The sequence below is a fragment of the Manis javanica genome, chromosome 4, assembly GCF_040802235.1.
Source record: "Manis javanica isolate MJ-LG chromosome 4, MJ_LKY, whole genome shotgun sequence".
Taxonomy (NCBI): Eukaryota; Metazoa; Chordata; class Mammalia; order Pholidota; family Manidae; genus Manis; species Manis javanica.
The window spans coordinates 147,138,946-147,152,334 of NC_133159.1; the positions used below are offsets into that span (position 1 = coordinate 147,138,946).

At 35.0% G+C, this 13,389-nt stretch overlaps 1 protein-coding gene and 1 long non-coding RNA gene across 10 annotated transcripts in view; one reads left to right on the top strand and one right to left on the bottom strand.

Moving 5' to 3' along the window:
• The window catches only part of RPS6KB1 (ribosomal protein S6 kinase B1), a 40,771-nt gene that overhangs the window by 4,988 nt on the left and 22,394 nt on the right, over positions 1 to 13,389 (bottom strand). For 3 of the 8 annotated variants that reach the window (XM_037004047.2, XM_073235317.1, XM_073235316.1), the window contains exons 7-15: positions 13,072 to 13,172; positions 11,196 to 11,286; positions 10,928 to 11,018; positions 10,334 to 10,441; positions 9,999 to 10,061; positions 9,738 to 9,815; positions 7,081 to 7,188; positions 4,507 to 4,619; positions 2,628 to 3,541 (exon numbers count right to left, since the gene is read on the bottom strand). In XM_037004047.2, coding sequence (XP_036859942.1) covers positions 3,304 to 3,541; positions 4,507 to 4,619; positions 7,081 to 7,188; positions 9,738 to 9,815; positions 9,999 to 10,061; positions 10,334 to 10,441; positions 10,928 to 11,018; positions 11,196 to 11,286; positions 13,072 to 13,172 — 991 coding nt within the window. In that variant the 3' untranslated portion in view covers positions 2,628 to 3,303. Of the gene's footprint in view, positions 1 to 2,627; positions 3,542 to 4,506; positions 4,620 to 4,725; positions 4,863 to 7,080; positions 7,189 to 9,737; positions 9,816 to 9,998; positions 10,062 to 10,333; positions 10,442 to 10,923; positions 11,019 to 11,195; positions 11,287 to 13,043; positions 13,173 to 13,389 lie in introns of those variants that run through there. The other 5 variants (XR_012130643.1, XM_073235315.1, XM_073235318.1 and 2 more) reach the window with 4 other exon arrangements.
• LOC118969564 (uncharacterized) lies at positions 1,593 to 8,703 on the top strand. 2 transcript variants are annotated; one of them, XR_012130645.1, is made up of 4 exons: positions 1,593 to 1,706; positions 4,786 to 4,885; positions 5,270 to 5,536; positions 7,763 to 8,703. It is a non-coding gene; the product is annotated as an uncharacterized lncRNA (long non-coding RNA). The 2 variants fall into 2 exon arrangements; XR_005057476.1 differs by lacking the exon at positions 1,593 to 1,706 and having other exon boundaries at positions 4,749 to 4,885.

Sequence of the window (13,389 nt, forward strand, 5' to 3'; positions counted from 1 at the left end):
AAAGAGCAAACACAGATGAACCCATCTTCCAGACGTTACTTCAGATAATCCACTAAGATAATACTTGTGCTGTAGTGGTATATTAGGAATCACACAAGAAAAGTTTTGTATCAATCAACAACAGCCCACAGGTCATGGTGTGACAAACAGCTTTATAATTGTTTTTGTTCAGCTTGCTAGTGTCTACCATTTTCAAAGTCTCAAAATCCGTTCTTCATAAATTCAACATTTCTCAAGGGAATAGTCTTTAGATATCTAGCCCTTGTAAGCCAGGAGTCATATGACTGAGTAACCAAAATAGTTAAGTCCTATATTAAATATAAAATCCAAGGCTCAGTACATTATTATTGAAGATACATCTGGTTTATAATCATTATTACTTAAAGAATGTTGAATTTATGGAGTATCATACTTACATTCTCCCCCCACATTATCTTTGATCTCAAAAAATAGTATGGAAAAATCCTTGGAGGATTCAAATTAGGTATGACCATAAAGGAGAAAAAAGTAACAATTTTCCTAAAAATCTGGTTCAACTTCAATAATTAATACTTTACACATTGTTAATCACAGCTGGTTTATAAATCTGTTTATTCTGTAATGCTACAAACCTTACAAAATCAAAATTAGTAAACTTCAGTTCTCTGATTATATTTTAATAAAAAAACAGCATGTATAAAATAAAAAAATATCTTATAATAGCTGATTTCAAAGAAAATCAAGTGTGAAAGAAAAACACAATCTCTTTTATATGCTTACCTGGAATAATCATAAAGAACCCTCTTAGAAACTCAAGACTAGTTATATTGACATCATATATTTTAAACTATGCTCAGATTTTTACAAATAAATATAGGGTAAGCCATATTGCATAGGTGTGTGCTTTCTGTCTGTGACACTAAAGTGGCACTTGACATGTTTTCACAGTCAGAGTAGGGATATCCATTTATGAAACAATTTCTCAATAAACTTGCCACAGCACAGGGAATTAATTTCATTTAATGTTAAGTTTGAAAAGCTATTTGTTTGGATTGCAGGTGTGCAATTAATGCTTTCTATGCAGAAAAGTTGCAGTATTTACCACTACTGCTGGTGGTACTATGAAAATGGTTGAACTCTGGTGTGGTTATAGCCAGCCAATCACAGTGCAAATGTTAATAGCGAACAGGACTGAGGAATATTTTGGTATAAAAATTTTACTGGAATTGGTCAGGCAGTCAACACTACAATTAGTAAACACGTTGGAAAATAAGCAGAGTAGCATGAGCCATTTACAGTCAGAAATAAAGCCTGTACATATCACCATAGGGTTCTGATTTTTCAGACATCATAAACCATTAGAGAACAAACAGCTGTACTTTAAGTACAATTTCTACCCTTATTATTGTAGCTTCAAATTTATTAGCTGCAATCAAAGTTTTCAGTACACTGCTGCAATAAGGGAAGGAGGGGGTCTAGAGGGAGTGATTTTAAAAAAAAGGCTTACTGTCCAAAGATAACTGTTATCAAATCTTTCATTTATTGCCACAATTGAAAAGATATATATGTTTCCAATCATTTTTGTCATGGTTCTGTTTTGCTTAATGTCATAGGATTTCACATCATCTCACTTGAATTGCCATTTAAATAAGCAAAGACTTGCTCTTTTCTGACTGAATTCAACATACGTAAAGAATTTTATGGCTTGGATCCTATGGCTCAAAAAGGTTTGTTGAACATAACAAGCAGCATCTATTTTAAAAAATCATAGGGTTGCAAAATATACAAATTGACTTTGCACACTCAGACTGAAGACATATGCATGATCAGCTATTATACCAGTATGCACTGAAATATATTTTTATAAAGCTCTGCAGATATTAAACCCTTTCACCAGCTAAAGTCATGGAAATGCTCTCTTTAAGGCAGGAAGTATTTAAGAAAGGTAAAGTTACCTTTATTTTTATTCTTTGAACCTGTAAATCACTTAGGAAGATTTTTGTTACGACTTCAAAAACATAGTGTCTTGTTAACATATTTTCTAAATTAAGCCACTAAGTTTTCTTATTCACTGTGGAAGACATTCATCAAAAGGCCATCAAATATTTTTACAATCAAAAAATGTAGCCCCAGTATAGGAGGAAAAAAATACCTTTTTTTCCTTTTAAAACTGTTGAGGGAAAAAAATGTAAGAAAGTAGATGGCAACAACAGTAAAAATAAGTAAAACTTAAAACCTTACCAATTTGCTGTAGAGATTAGACAGAGTAGATGATGGCAACACCCTCTTCCCCTGAATCTCCCTATCTCCCTCACTTTGCCGCCCTCGATATGCATTTTATCCTGACTCTTCCGTCCTTCTTCAGCCATGGGCTGAACACAATTCGTATCTTGAACCAAATACTGGTATAAGAACAGGTGGTGATATTTTTCCAGTGCAATGTAGGCCCAGGACAAGAATGAAATGTAGGACATACAACTTATGCCCATCCCAAGGCTTCCAGTTACGCTTAGCACATAGCTGTACTGTAAGTAGAAATGATTAAATAGATTCATTTTTTTTTCTAGTATTACAGACAGGTATTGCAGCTGGGTTACTGAAATAAACCCGGAGTCCACCCCAATCCCTCAAACAAGCCACAGCTGTGGTTAACAATGATTCATTTGCATTTTTATTACTTCACCAAGAGAAGAAACAGAAGTTGTTTGGCTTTCTTCACACCAACCAGTAATTTCGCATTTTAAAGTTTGGGATGTTTTCCATAATGAGCTGAATCAAAAATCTATTTGAAAAATATATATTTATATAAAAAAAAGATTCAGGTTGTTTGCACGTAAAACATCAATCAGTAAGTTTCTTTTGTCTTTGATTCCATGTTGCTGGAAAAGTTTGAACAAGCTTGCATGCTAATTTGTCCTTAGTTGCAAGTATTACAGGCAATTTCAGATTTTGCCTAATGAAAGGATAACGCTTCTTCGACACAATCAGAATGCAACGATGATTCAGAAGCAACATCCTACCCTTAATACTGTCAGTTTTGAGCCATCAACGTGAAAATCCTTGATTCGGTTGAGAAGATGTCACTAGGAATCAATTAACTGATGTGCCTAAGAGTTCTGCAATACTATTTTACTTAAGTTTTTTTTGCACCATTGATTTGATTTTTAAAAATCCATGTTTATTTTTCCTCTGTCCAAAGTGTTCCATGTAATGACACTGACTCTTTGAGACTGTCATTTTGAGTCTTCTTGTTTTACCTTGCAGGATGCTCACACATCCTATCCCTACTTTTTTTGCCTTAAATTCAATAAAAGCATTGCTCTGTCATAGATTCATACGCAGGTGCTCTGGTCGTTTGGAGATCATGGGAAAAGCTTGTTTTTTGTATGGCCCAGAGTTCGGCTGTCGTATTGGAAGTGGTGCTGAAGCTTCCCCACTCATTGTCACATCCATCTGCTCTATTCCACTTGTTTCCATTGGGTATTCCACAGGCGTCTGAGTATTCGTCGTGCTGGCTGAAGCACCTCTTCCCCAGAAATCCCCAGGAGAAAATTTGACTGGGCTTTAAGACAAGGAAGAGCTATCATTCATCTCAAGGATTATCTCAACAAGAATTATTTTCCTTATATTTAAAGGGAGTGGGGTAATATGACACTAATTTCATTTAATTTTGTTTTTTGTGAATTAGCACAAAGGCAAAAGTTGAGCCATCTCTATCCTAAACTAATTGTTAAGAGTTTCCTAACTTCTCCATCTATATCTATACTTGCCCCATAAAACTCTCAATGATAGTTATTTTTCTTAAAATTCATTTTACTTCCCCACTAAAACAGTTTCCTGTTGCATTTAAAATAAAATACTTCTCCAAAACTTTCCCATTCTCTTCCTCACTCACCACACTTCAGGATCGTTGACCTTTTCATTTTCAAGAAAAGCCCAAGTTTTTTCCTCCCTTAGGGTTTTTCACAGGCTGTTCGATAACACCCTTGTACTTCTATATTTTGCATGGCTGGTTCTTTCTCTTCATTCTTATATGTTGTTTCACCAGGAAGGCCTTTCTATGACCACCATGAATAAGAGCCCCCTTGCTTTTCTTTGCTTTCTACCATCATTTTTTTTTCTCATACAGTACTTGGCACTACCTGTCATTACACATTTTTTGTATTTCCTTCTTTGTTTGTGACTCTCACTAAACTGTAAGCTTCATCAGGACAAGGACAATTCCTGTGTTAATTATGTGTCCCCAGCACGCAGCACAGCCCCTGGTACACAATAAATGTTGAACGAATGGGTAAAGAGGATACTTGCCAGTGCAGGAGCTGACATTCAGAAGGGAAGGTAAACAATATAGCTATTATCATAGATTAGTAATAGACCAGTCACTTGCATTTTAAGAAGGTGTACATGCTGTGCTTATTTATGTCAAAGCGAATATGACAGATCTTTCATTTATATAACTTGGCAAAAGTTTTAAGCGATGTTCTTCTGGGTTTAAAAAAAAATAAAAGAATAACAAATTTTGAATACCTGACAGGTGTTCGTGGGCTGCCAATAAATCTTCGAGGTGATCGGATTTTTGGTTCAAAGGAAAACTTTTCTTTCACGCTTTCAAGTACAGATGGAGCCACATATGTAAAACCCTGAAAGATAGTACAGTGGACTACAGAATGGCGTTTTATCATATTCATCAAGAAAATGTGATTGCTCCGTCTGACACCCCAACACAACAATGCACACCTAAAATCACAATCTGTATAACTCTCCCATCTCCTTGATCTTGTTTTATACTTGCTATCTTCTTTTCAGCCATTTCTTGAAGCAAAGGCCTCAAGAAAACAGAATTCTACTGAGCTCCAAATGCCAGCAAACAGAATTCCACTTTACTGAAAGGAGTAGAACAAAACAGGTAAATGTAAGCTCCACATTGAAATGTTAAATACCAAAATAAGTGCAAAGAAAATTCTATAGTGTTTCTAGCTACGTGTATAGGCAGCTGAGATTATCAGCCCCCAAATAGTTTCTCATTATTAAGCAAAAGTAAACATAGAACTCTGTAATTTGGCACATGTGATCTTTCTGGTTTTACACCAATGATTGGATAGGTTTGGTATTTTCTTGATGAATAAGAGCATTGTGAAAACCCTCATGGTAGGCAATAATGCAGTTTTGTTAGTTTTAGTTCTTTCTTGGACCTTGCTATTAGGCTACTGGCTGTCATTTTTCTTGCCGTCAATTTGCATCCCTTTAATAATCAGTCCTCTACCTATCTTCCCTTTTTTTATTATTCTAGTCATCTATGAGTAAACATGAGTTACAGTAAAAAGACTCAATAAGGCTCTGAATGAAATCCTAAAGAGATTCAATTCTGCAGAGCATACACTTTGTGATGGCTACATGTGGACTTCAGAAGCCATTCCCCCATATGTTCTAGCGGACTAAAGCTATAACTATACCAAGACACCAGGCTGTGCCTTCATCATCTTTGAATTTTGCTTTAATTCTAGGATAGGAATTTAAATGTTTATTGAACTAAAGTTGCTACAACCACAATTTCCAGGTAAGTGGGATGTTACTACTTTTTTATTAGTTTTTATAGAGATCCACTTTATGTACAGAATTCTGGCTACAACCTAACAAATGAATTGTTCTTGAGTTCATTAGTTAGCCAATTTAAGTAATTATGAAAAGCTCAACAATACTTTCACTGGCAATGAAAACTTCGCTATATATCTTTTGCTACCACAACTTCGGATTTCTTTGTAGCTTGGTAAGATGTTTCTAGACAATTTCTTTGTGGAAGAGAAACACTGTCAAACTAGGTGAAACTCCATAGTGTCCAAATAAGGAAAAGTCTCTATGTCAAATCAAAGGTATAAATTACACATCAGTAGAAAATAAAATTGCACATCAGAAGATGAAAAAAGAAAGCAATGCCAGAATTAAAATGAATTATGCCTACTTCTCTAACAATCCCATGTTCACATGGGATTTTACTAAGGGGGATACAGGGACTTTGCATCATATAGACATAATAAACATGCATTCATCTTTCATTTCTTACATAATTAAAAATATTGTAAAGTTTTATTTTGCATATATGTTGTCTTAGAGCACCATATAATCATACACTTATACAATTATTACTATTCAATGTTGTTTACTCAAAACCATATTGTACTATGGTCATTTAAGACTAATACTAAGCAAACACAATTTTTACGTTCCATGATAGCTTTAGAACTTACCCTCCACCCCAAAAGATACAACACTACTGTGTTATATTGTGAGCAATATAAAAAAAGTTTGAGAATTAAGTCAGTAATAAATCCAGTGAACCCAGAAACAAATAGGGAAAAAAAACCCTCCAAATTACTTTCCCCATATTCCATTCTCCCTAAAGGCAGTCCAAAGAGGAATAATAAAGGATAATGACAAATGACAAATGAAACAAAGGATACAAAATGAGGTAGATGTTCATGTAATCCATAAGTATAGTAATAAAATAAACATAAATATATGTGATACTTAGGCAAAGTAATATACAATAGTGCTCATCAGGTAACTATAATTTTTGTTGATCAAAATCTAAAAGCTTTGCTTTTTTATCTGAGGAGACAAGGGATAAATCAATACATATCTTCTACAATGAGGATTAATTTATTTACTATTACATATGAACCAGTATATTTTGAAGTCAAATATTCACAATAGGTTAAAAATCCCCTAAAGACTTACATTAAGAGTACCAAAAATCTGTGGCTGTTTCAGGATTAAAATAGTTAGTGAGCTCCTCTCCTACTGCTATAGCTGTGTGCCTTTTGGTTGAGATGCTCAGCCAAACATCATTTTAAGTCAGTGGCCCATCCAAAAAAGGAATATACACTCCTACTCTAATTGCTAAAATGGAACATTGGATTATAAGAATAAGTTTTCTAACATCATTAAGTTATAGGGGATAACAAACAAAAAATAGCAACTCAGGTATCTATCTACATGAATTGCAAGCAATTGAATTTCTTATTGAAAACAGCTTTTATTATTGAAAAGGGCCCATCCTCATGCTTAAATTTCCCATGGCTTCATGAAAATTTTTTGACTTACCAGAAAGACCTGGTTGGCACTTTCACTGAGAGTGGAGTCATCTGGACTGTCAACAGGTGTCTGGCGTGTAAACTTTGAATCAAACTGACTCACATCCTCTTCGGATTGCTTTATAAAGAACAAAATGATCAGAAGATGATAAATAGTTTATATTATACATATCCATCAGAGTCACTACATGCATTAGAGAAGCTTCTAGATAGAACTCTTTTTGCAGGGTTTGACTGTAATAAAGTATCAGAATAGTCTTAGCAGGTAGGGATGGAAGAATAAATATAGGCAGAATACCACAAGTCAAATTATATCCTCAAATTTTAAACATATTAAAATCGATTTTAGTGCAGTTATCATTCCTATTAAAAACCTGAATATCAATCTTCCCCTCTCACAAAGCTTCAGTGTGCCTAGTTTAGCCACTGGCTAAATCCCTTTTCAGAGATAACTCCCTCAGTTGGCCTTGGCAGGTTTGCAATAGACCTGAAAACCTACTGAAGCAGAATTTGTACACAAAACATGTTTATAAGGTGTTCTCGTTAAAGCTTCTTTCCATATCTTATTTCATTTCTTGTATTTCTCAAAGAGAAAAAAAAATTATATTCTGTATGAATATACTTTCTTGTGAAAGAATATCATCACCTAAATCTAACACCAGATCTGTTTAATTTCTTTGGTACAATATCAGATTATGTGGTCATGTCACAAGAACACAGGAACCAACATGAAGAAGCACCCAGTATCAAGAAAGGAAAAAGCTGAACATCTACAAAAAGAACTGCAATGGACTGAAACACAAATATGATAAAAGGAATGAGTTCATAATTATACTAACACACACAAACACACACATTCACTGTTCAATTATGGAAGATGCTAGGGAACTAATTCGTTATTTTGAAAACAGGGAAAGAAACAAATACGTATCTTGCCTTTCCTGTATGAACTGTACCTCAGATAATCAAACAACTGATTTATAAGAGTTTCTCTTTATGGAAGAATTCCAGCTAATAAAGAATGAATAACAATATTAGAATAACACAGTTTTGCAAATCCCTAAGGAAATCCTGGATCTAGGCCAGAGTTTCTGAACCAGAACTTATGAACATTTGGGGCCTGATAATCCTTATTTCAGGGGCTATCCTGTGCATTACAGAATGGTTACCAGCATTTCTGGCCTCTGCTTCCCAGGTACCAGTAGCAGACCCTCTCCAAGTTACGACAACTTGTCTCCAGAAATTGCCAAACAGACCCTAGCCTGAGAACCACTGATGCAGGCAATGATCAATGACCATTAACATCACTAAAAGAAACAAATACACAAAATCTCCTGATCAAAATATACACCATCAAAAGTTTAATAATCTGAATCATACCAAGCATCTAAACATAACTACTAGTTTTTGGAAATACATAGGACAAATAAACATGACTGATTTGGACACCATGGGGTTAAAATCTGCAAAATCAAAATGTGAGGAACAGGACAAATGGTCCAGTGTAAGTCTTCAGAGGAGGAACTGAGAAAGGATATCTACAGATTGGAAAGAGACCCAAGAGACACAGTAACCAAACTGTACAGACCTTGACTGAATCCTTACTGAAATAAACCAACGGAAAAAATAAAAACTGGGGAAATTGTCAGTATTTTAGTTGTGATGAAAGCATGGTGGTAACATTTATGTTTAAACAAGATAACCTAATAATTTTTGAAGCTGGGCAGTTGGCACATGAGGGTTAATTATCCTCCTTACAATTATAGATGTTGACATTTTAAAGCAAGTCACCCTGTGCTCCAAGACTAAAATAGTTATCATCATTCTCCTCCTCCTCCACCTTCATCTAAGAAATCAAAAAAGAAACTCTATTTTCTTAAATTCTGAGGTGGGAAAAAGACAAGAACTAACACACTAATTTTACTCTTAAACATATTGAAATGGTTCAAATTGTGTCTCCCACAACATTTATATGTTGAAGTTCTAACTTTCAGTACCTCAGAATGGAATGAGGGTCACTGCAGATATAATTAGTTAAGATGAAGTCATACTAGAGTAGGCAGGGATGCTAATCCAATATGACTAGTGTCCTTCTAAAAGGGGAAAATTTGGACACAGACCTGCATACAAGGAGAATGCCATGTGAACATGAAGGCAGAGATCACATGATGAGCCTACAGGCCAAGGAATGCCAAAGATTGCCAGCAAACCACCAAAGCTAGGAGGGAGGCATAGAACAGAGTCTCTCACTGTGACACAATCAATTTCTGTTGTTTAAGCCACCCAATTTATTGTACTTTGTTACAGCAACTTTAGCAAACTAATAATACACATATGTTCTCTATTTTGAAGAAAAAACTTCCCAGGAAACCAAAGTTAAAATAGGGTTCAATTAGGCAAAACAAAACAAAGCAAAAAACACAAAAGTCCCAACTACTTGAAATACTTGTTATGCAACCAACTTAAAAATAGTTAATATAGTCAGTCATCAATTTCTGCTGGCAGTAGTTTGAAAAGACTGCACAGAACAAAGATTCTTAAGAGAAGAGAGGGTAGACCAAAGTTTTTTGAACTGTTAATAAACATAATGTTTCTGACTGCTCTAAGGTGTTCTTATTCTAAAAAAGTAGCAGGTCCACAAAATTATATGCTTTCACATATGCATACCAACAGAGGTTTAAAGGGAGGCTCCACCTTCCGAGCCAGCAGTTCTTCCCAGTTAATATGCCTGAAAAATGGATGAGCCTAGAAAAAAGATCAGGAAGAAAAGTCAAGGGGAATAGACTTCACTGGATTGACAAATTAACTGCCTATTTGAAGTTACCAATCACAAAATAAGCCATGCTTATAAGAACTATATAAAACTGTCACAAATACATAAAATTAGCATTATCTTCCCCTCAAACCACCACACATGCCAATCCCTACTTGAACTTCTCCAGCATCCCCAGGACCAGCTCCAAGACGAGAAGCAGCATTTCTTTTCAGCAGCTTTGGAGAGAAAAGAAACATTACTTTGTCAAATTATTTTTCTTTATAGAATTTGCTTTCTATTTTGCTTTACAAATCATGATTTATTAATTACTACTAAATACTGCCTGGGAAGAAAATCTTAAAAAAAAAATAAATTTGTAGTTTGCCTGAAAACTGTAGGCTTTTTAGTTCATTATCTGTGTATAATCCTATATTCAAAATGTATATTCAATTCTATTTAAATTCCAGTAGTTGTGGCTTAAGGCTTGATTGCCTATTAAGAACCCTACCTTTTTAAGCAGATCTCTGGCTTCTTGTGTGAGGTAGGGAGGCAAATTGAGTTTACATTTGAGGATTTTGTCAATTGTTTTCTTTCTATTCTCCCCAGTGAATGGGGGCTAAGAGTGGAAGAGAGTGAGAAAGATTAGCATATAAAAAAATCAAATTTGAAATAACAGAATTATCTATTTTCTGTATTAGTCAGTTATGCTTAAGTATAAGTAATGTACACTGTCATATGGGCTGACTGCTAAAGATTTGTAGCAATGAGACAGGGGAAATAGCAATGTCCTGGAAGGAGTTGGGTTTTCACCATTAAATGTGTGGTAATGGGTGAGCCACGTCTTCTCCATTTGTAAAATAAAGGAAGTATCTATTTCACAGGATTGCCATAGTGAGATAGATCATTTAAAAATGAAAATGTTTTTAAAAGTATATAGAGCCTATACAACTACCAGCCTAATAAAGCATTACTAGTGTTAGATATTTAAAAATTACTCCATCAGTAACAGTTTCAAAATGCTCAGGAAAATCTCTTGCTGTAGTAGTTTAATTAAGTACTCAGCACAGACCATAATACATGCAACTTTTAACTGTGCACCTACTGCTCCAGTCAGCATGTCATACATTAATGCTCCCAAACTCCACCAATCCACAGCACGATTGTGGCCACTTCTCATCAAGATTTCAGGGGCCCTACAATGAGAAAAACAATTTGCCTAAAAATTTCATCCATTTGCTTATCACCTGAATGAGAATTTTTAAATATACAGAAAAAATGCTATACGAAATTTAGCACACTAGTACTTAAACCAGGTAAAAAGTTAGCTATTACCCCCAAAACAGTTATATTTCTTTCAACATGCAGCTCACATGTATTCTATTGTTCCACAAAATGTGTGTGTGACTGTTCCATCATGAATCGATTCTTTGCATAGTCCAAAGTCTGTTAGTTTCACATGACCTACAATGAAAGATTATATAGCATGGTTATTCTGAGAATTCTAAATATGTGAAGTGTTTGAACATAACATACAAGACAATCTATCTTTCCACTTAACTTTTTCTGCCTTAAAATTGTTTTAAGATATCAAGAACTAGCAAGGTGCCATCCATAAAATGGGATGCTAACTCTTTAAGGCTAGGGCAGGTCATCTTTTGCCAATGATATAATTTGTATTTAGTAAAGAATAAATAAGGAGAGAGAAAAAAGTGAAACAGCTTGTTTTAGGAATCCTCCACCATCCTGACAAAGTCAGTCCTGGGAAAACTTCTTGATAAAGTATGGTTTAAGTACACAACCCCTAATAAAGATATTCTGCACTTTTTAAACAAAGATGTGGCACTGTACTGCAAATACACATTTATCACAGTGAACTGTGACTTGACAGTTCTTAAAATGGCCTCAGAAAGTCACCATAACAACTTAGCTTATTCTGCCAGTGCTACCAGTTGAGAAAAAGAAATGAAACTGCTACACGGAAAAGACCCAACATCCCTGATCCAGAAAGTGAAAACAACTTAACACCTTACACAAAGAAGATTTCAGTTCACTTTAGTTTTACTGAACTGTCATCAGATACGTGATAGTTCAATAATCCCAGGGACCTTACTATTCCAGGTTTATTTGAAAGAAAAGGCATGGTCTGTTGATTCAAATGTAAATGTGTACTCTACTCTGCCACACAGAAGAAGAAATATGACCCTTATTTTTACAGAGTCACCTGACACACTCAAGTTTATGGATCAAAGAAATCAACTAGTCACTTCCCATATTCTATCCTTTGCCTTAGAATTCAGACTCAGAATTCAGGTTTGGGGAGATAGGGACAGAATTGGGAGGGAAAGAGGGAAATACATAAGATTCCCATGATATACTTGCTTAAGTATAGTATTTCTCCTTAGAAAAAGAAAAAGGGGGGTAAAAACCCCACAACTTGAAATATTTATATTGGCATCAGTTATCCATACACTATTTTCTGTCTATGAATTTAAAACAGCTAACTATCCTATGCACCATTTGCAGCTAGCTAAGGATCAGCAGCTGCTGCCAGCTTCCCAATACCCTGGCTGGCTCGTTGCTCCTCTTAGGTATGAGTGAACTGCCAAGCCAAACAAGCCCAGATGACTCTCACGTAAAATGAACTGTGTGTAGTGGCATGCACTTGTATTCAAGGCTCACTTTGCTCTACCTATAGCTGTAGAAAATATTAGTCTGACTTTTATGTCTATTGTTGCAAACAGCAAGAATAAACTGATGCCTATTAAACATTTATGTCCAAGGCTACATCAAATATTTTGGTTCAATCCTAATCCTGTCTTTTTACAGCATTACTTAAATTTCATCATAAAAAATATTGCTTCTAAGTATTTTCATCATTAAAGAAAACTCAATTTATAAAGTTAAGATTTACTTTCCAATTTAGGAACAAACCAAAATTAGTGTTTGGACTGCCTTTTGGCTCACCACACTTTATGTAAGGATTTCAAAAGAATGGCAAGCTATAGAAAGTAAGCATTAAACCAGAAAAGGCAGTTGACTGGCCAGTTATCCTCAAGTCCATTTAAACTCATCAACCATAAATACCTAAATACTTAAATCTCAGCAAGTATCAGGATGCCATAAATTCTGAAAGAGTAATGTATAATAAAAAACACATAAACATGGAGCTTTGAAAATGACTATGACCTATGTGGGAGGATTTGAAGATGATTATTTACTATAGAATTGTTTACGGTATATCTCCACCTTGGTGATTAAGCATGATATTCTCCGGCTTCAGGTCTCTGTAGATGATCCCCTTTTGATGTAAATGCCCCAAAGCCATGGAGATTTCTGCCAAGTAAAAGCTGGAAACAAAAGTGGTTTAATAAAATTAAAAGAGTAATCTACTCAAAGCAGTTTATGTATGGAGTGAAATTCCTTGAAAGAAATAGGCATGCACCAAAGACCAAATTCGTGGGGTGGGGGTGGGTATGGGGGAAAGAGATGGTATAGGATGTTGCCAAAAGGCATGGAGATATTTATGTTTCACTCATTGAGTGAAACTATAAAATGTTTTGTTTC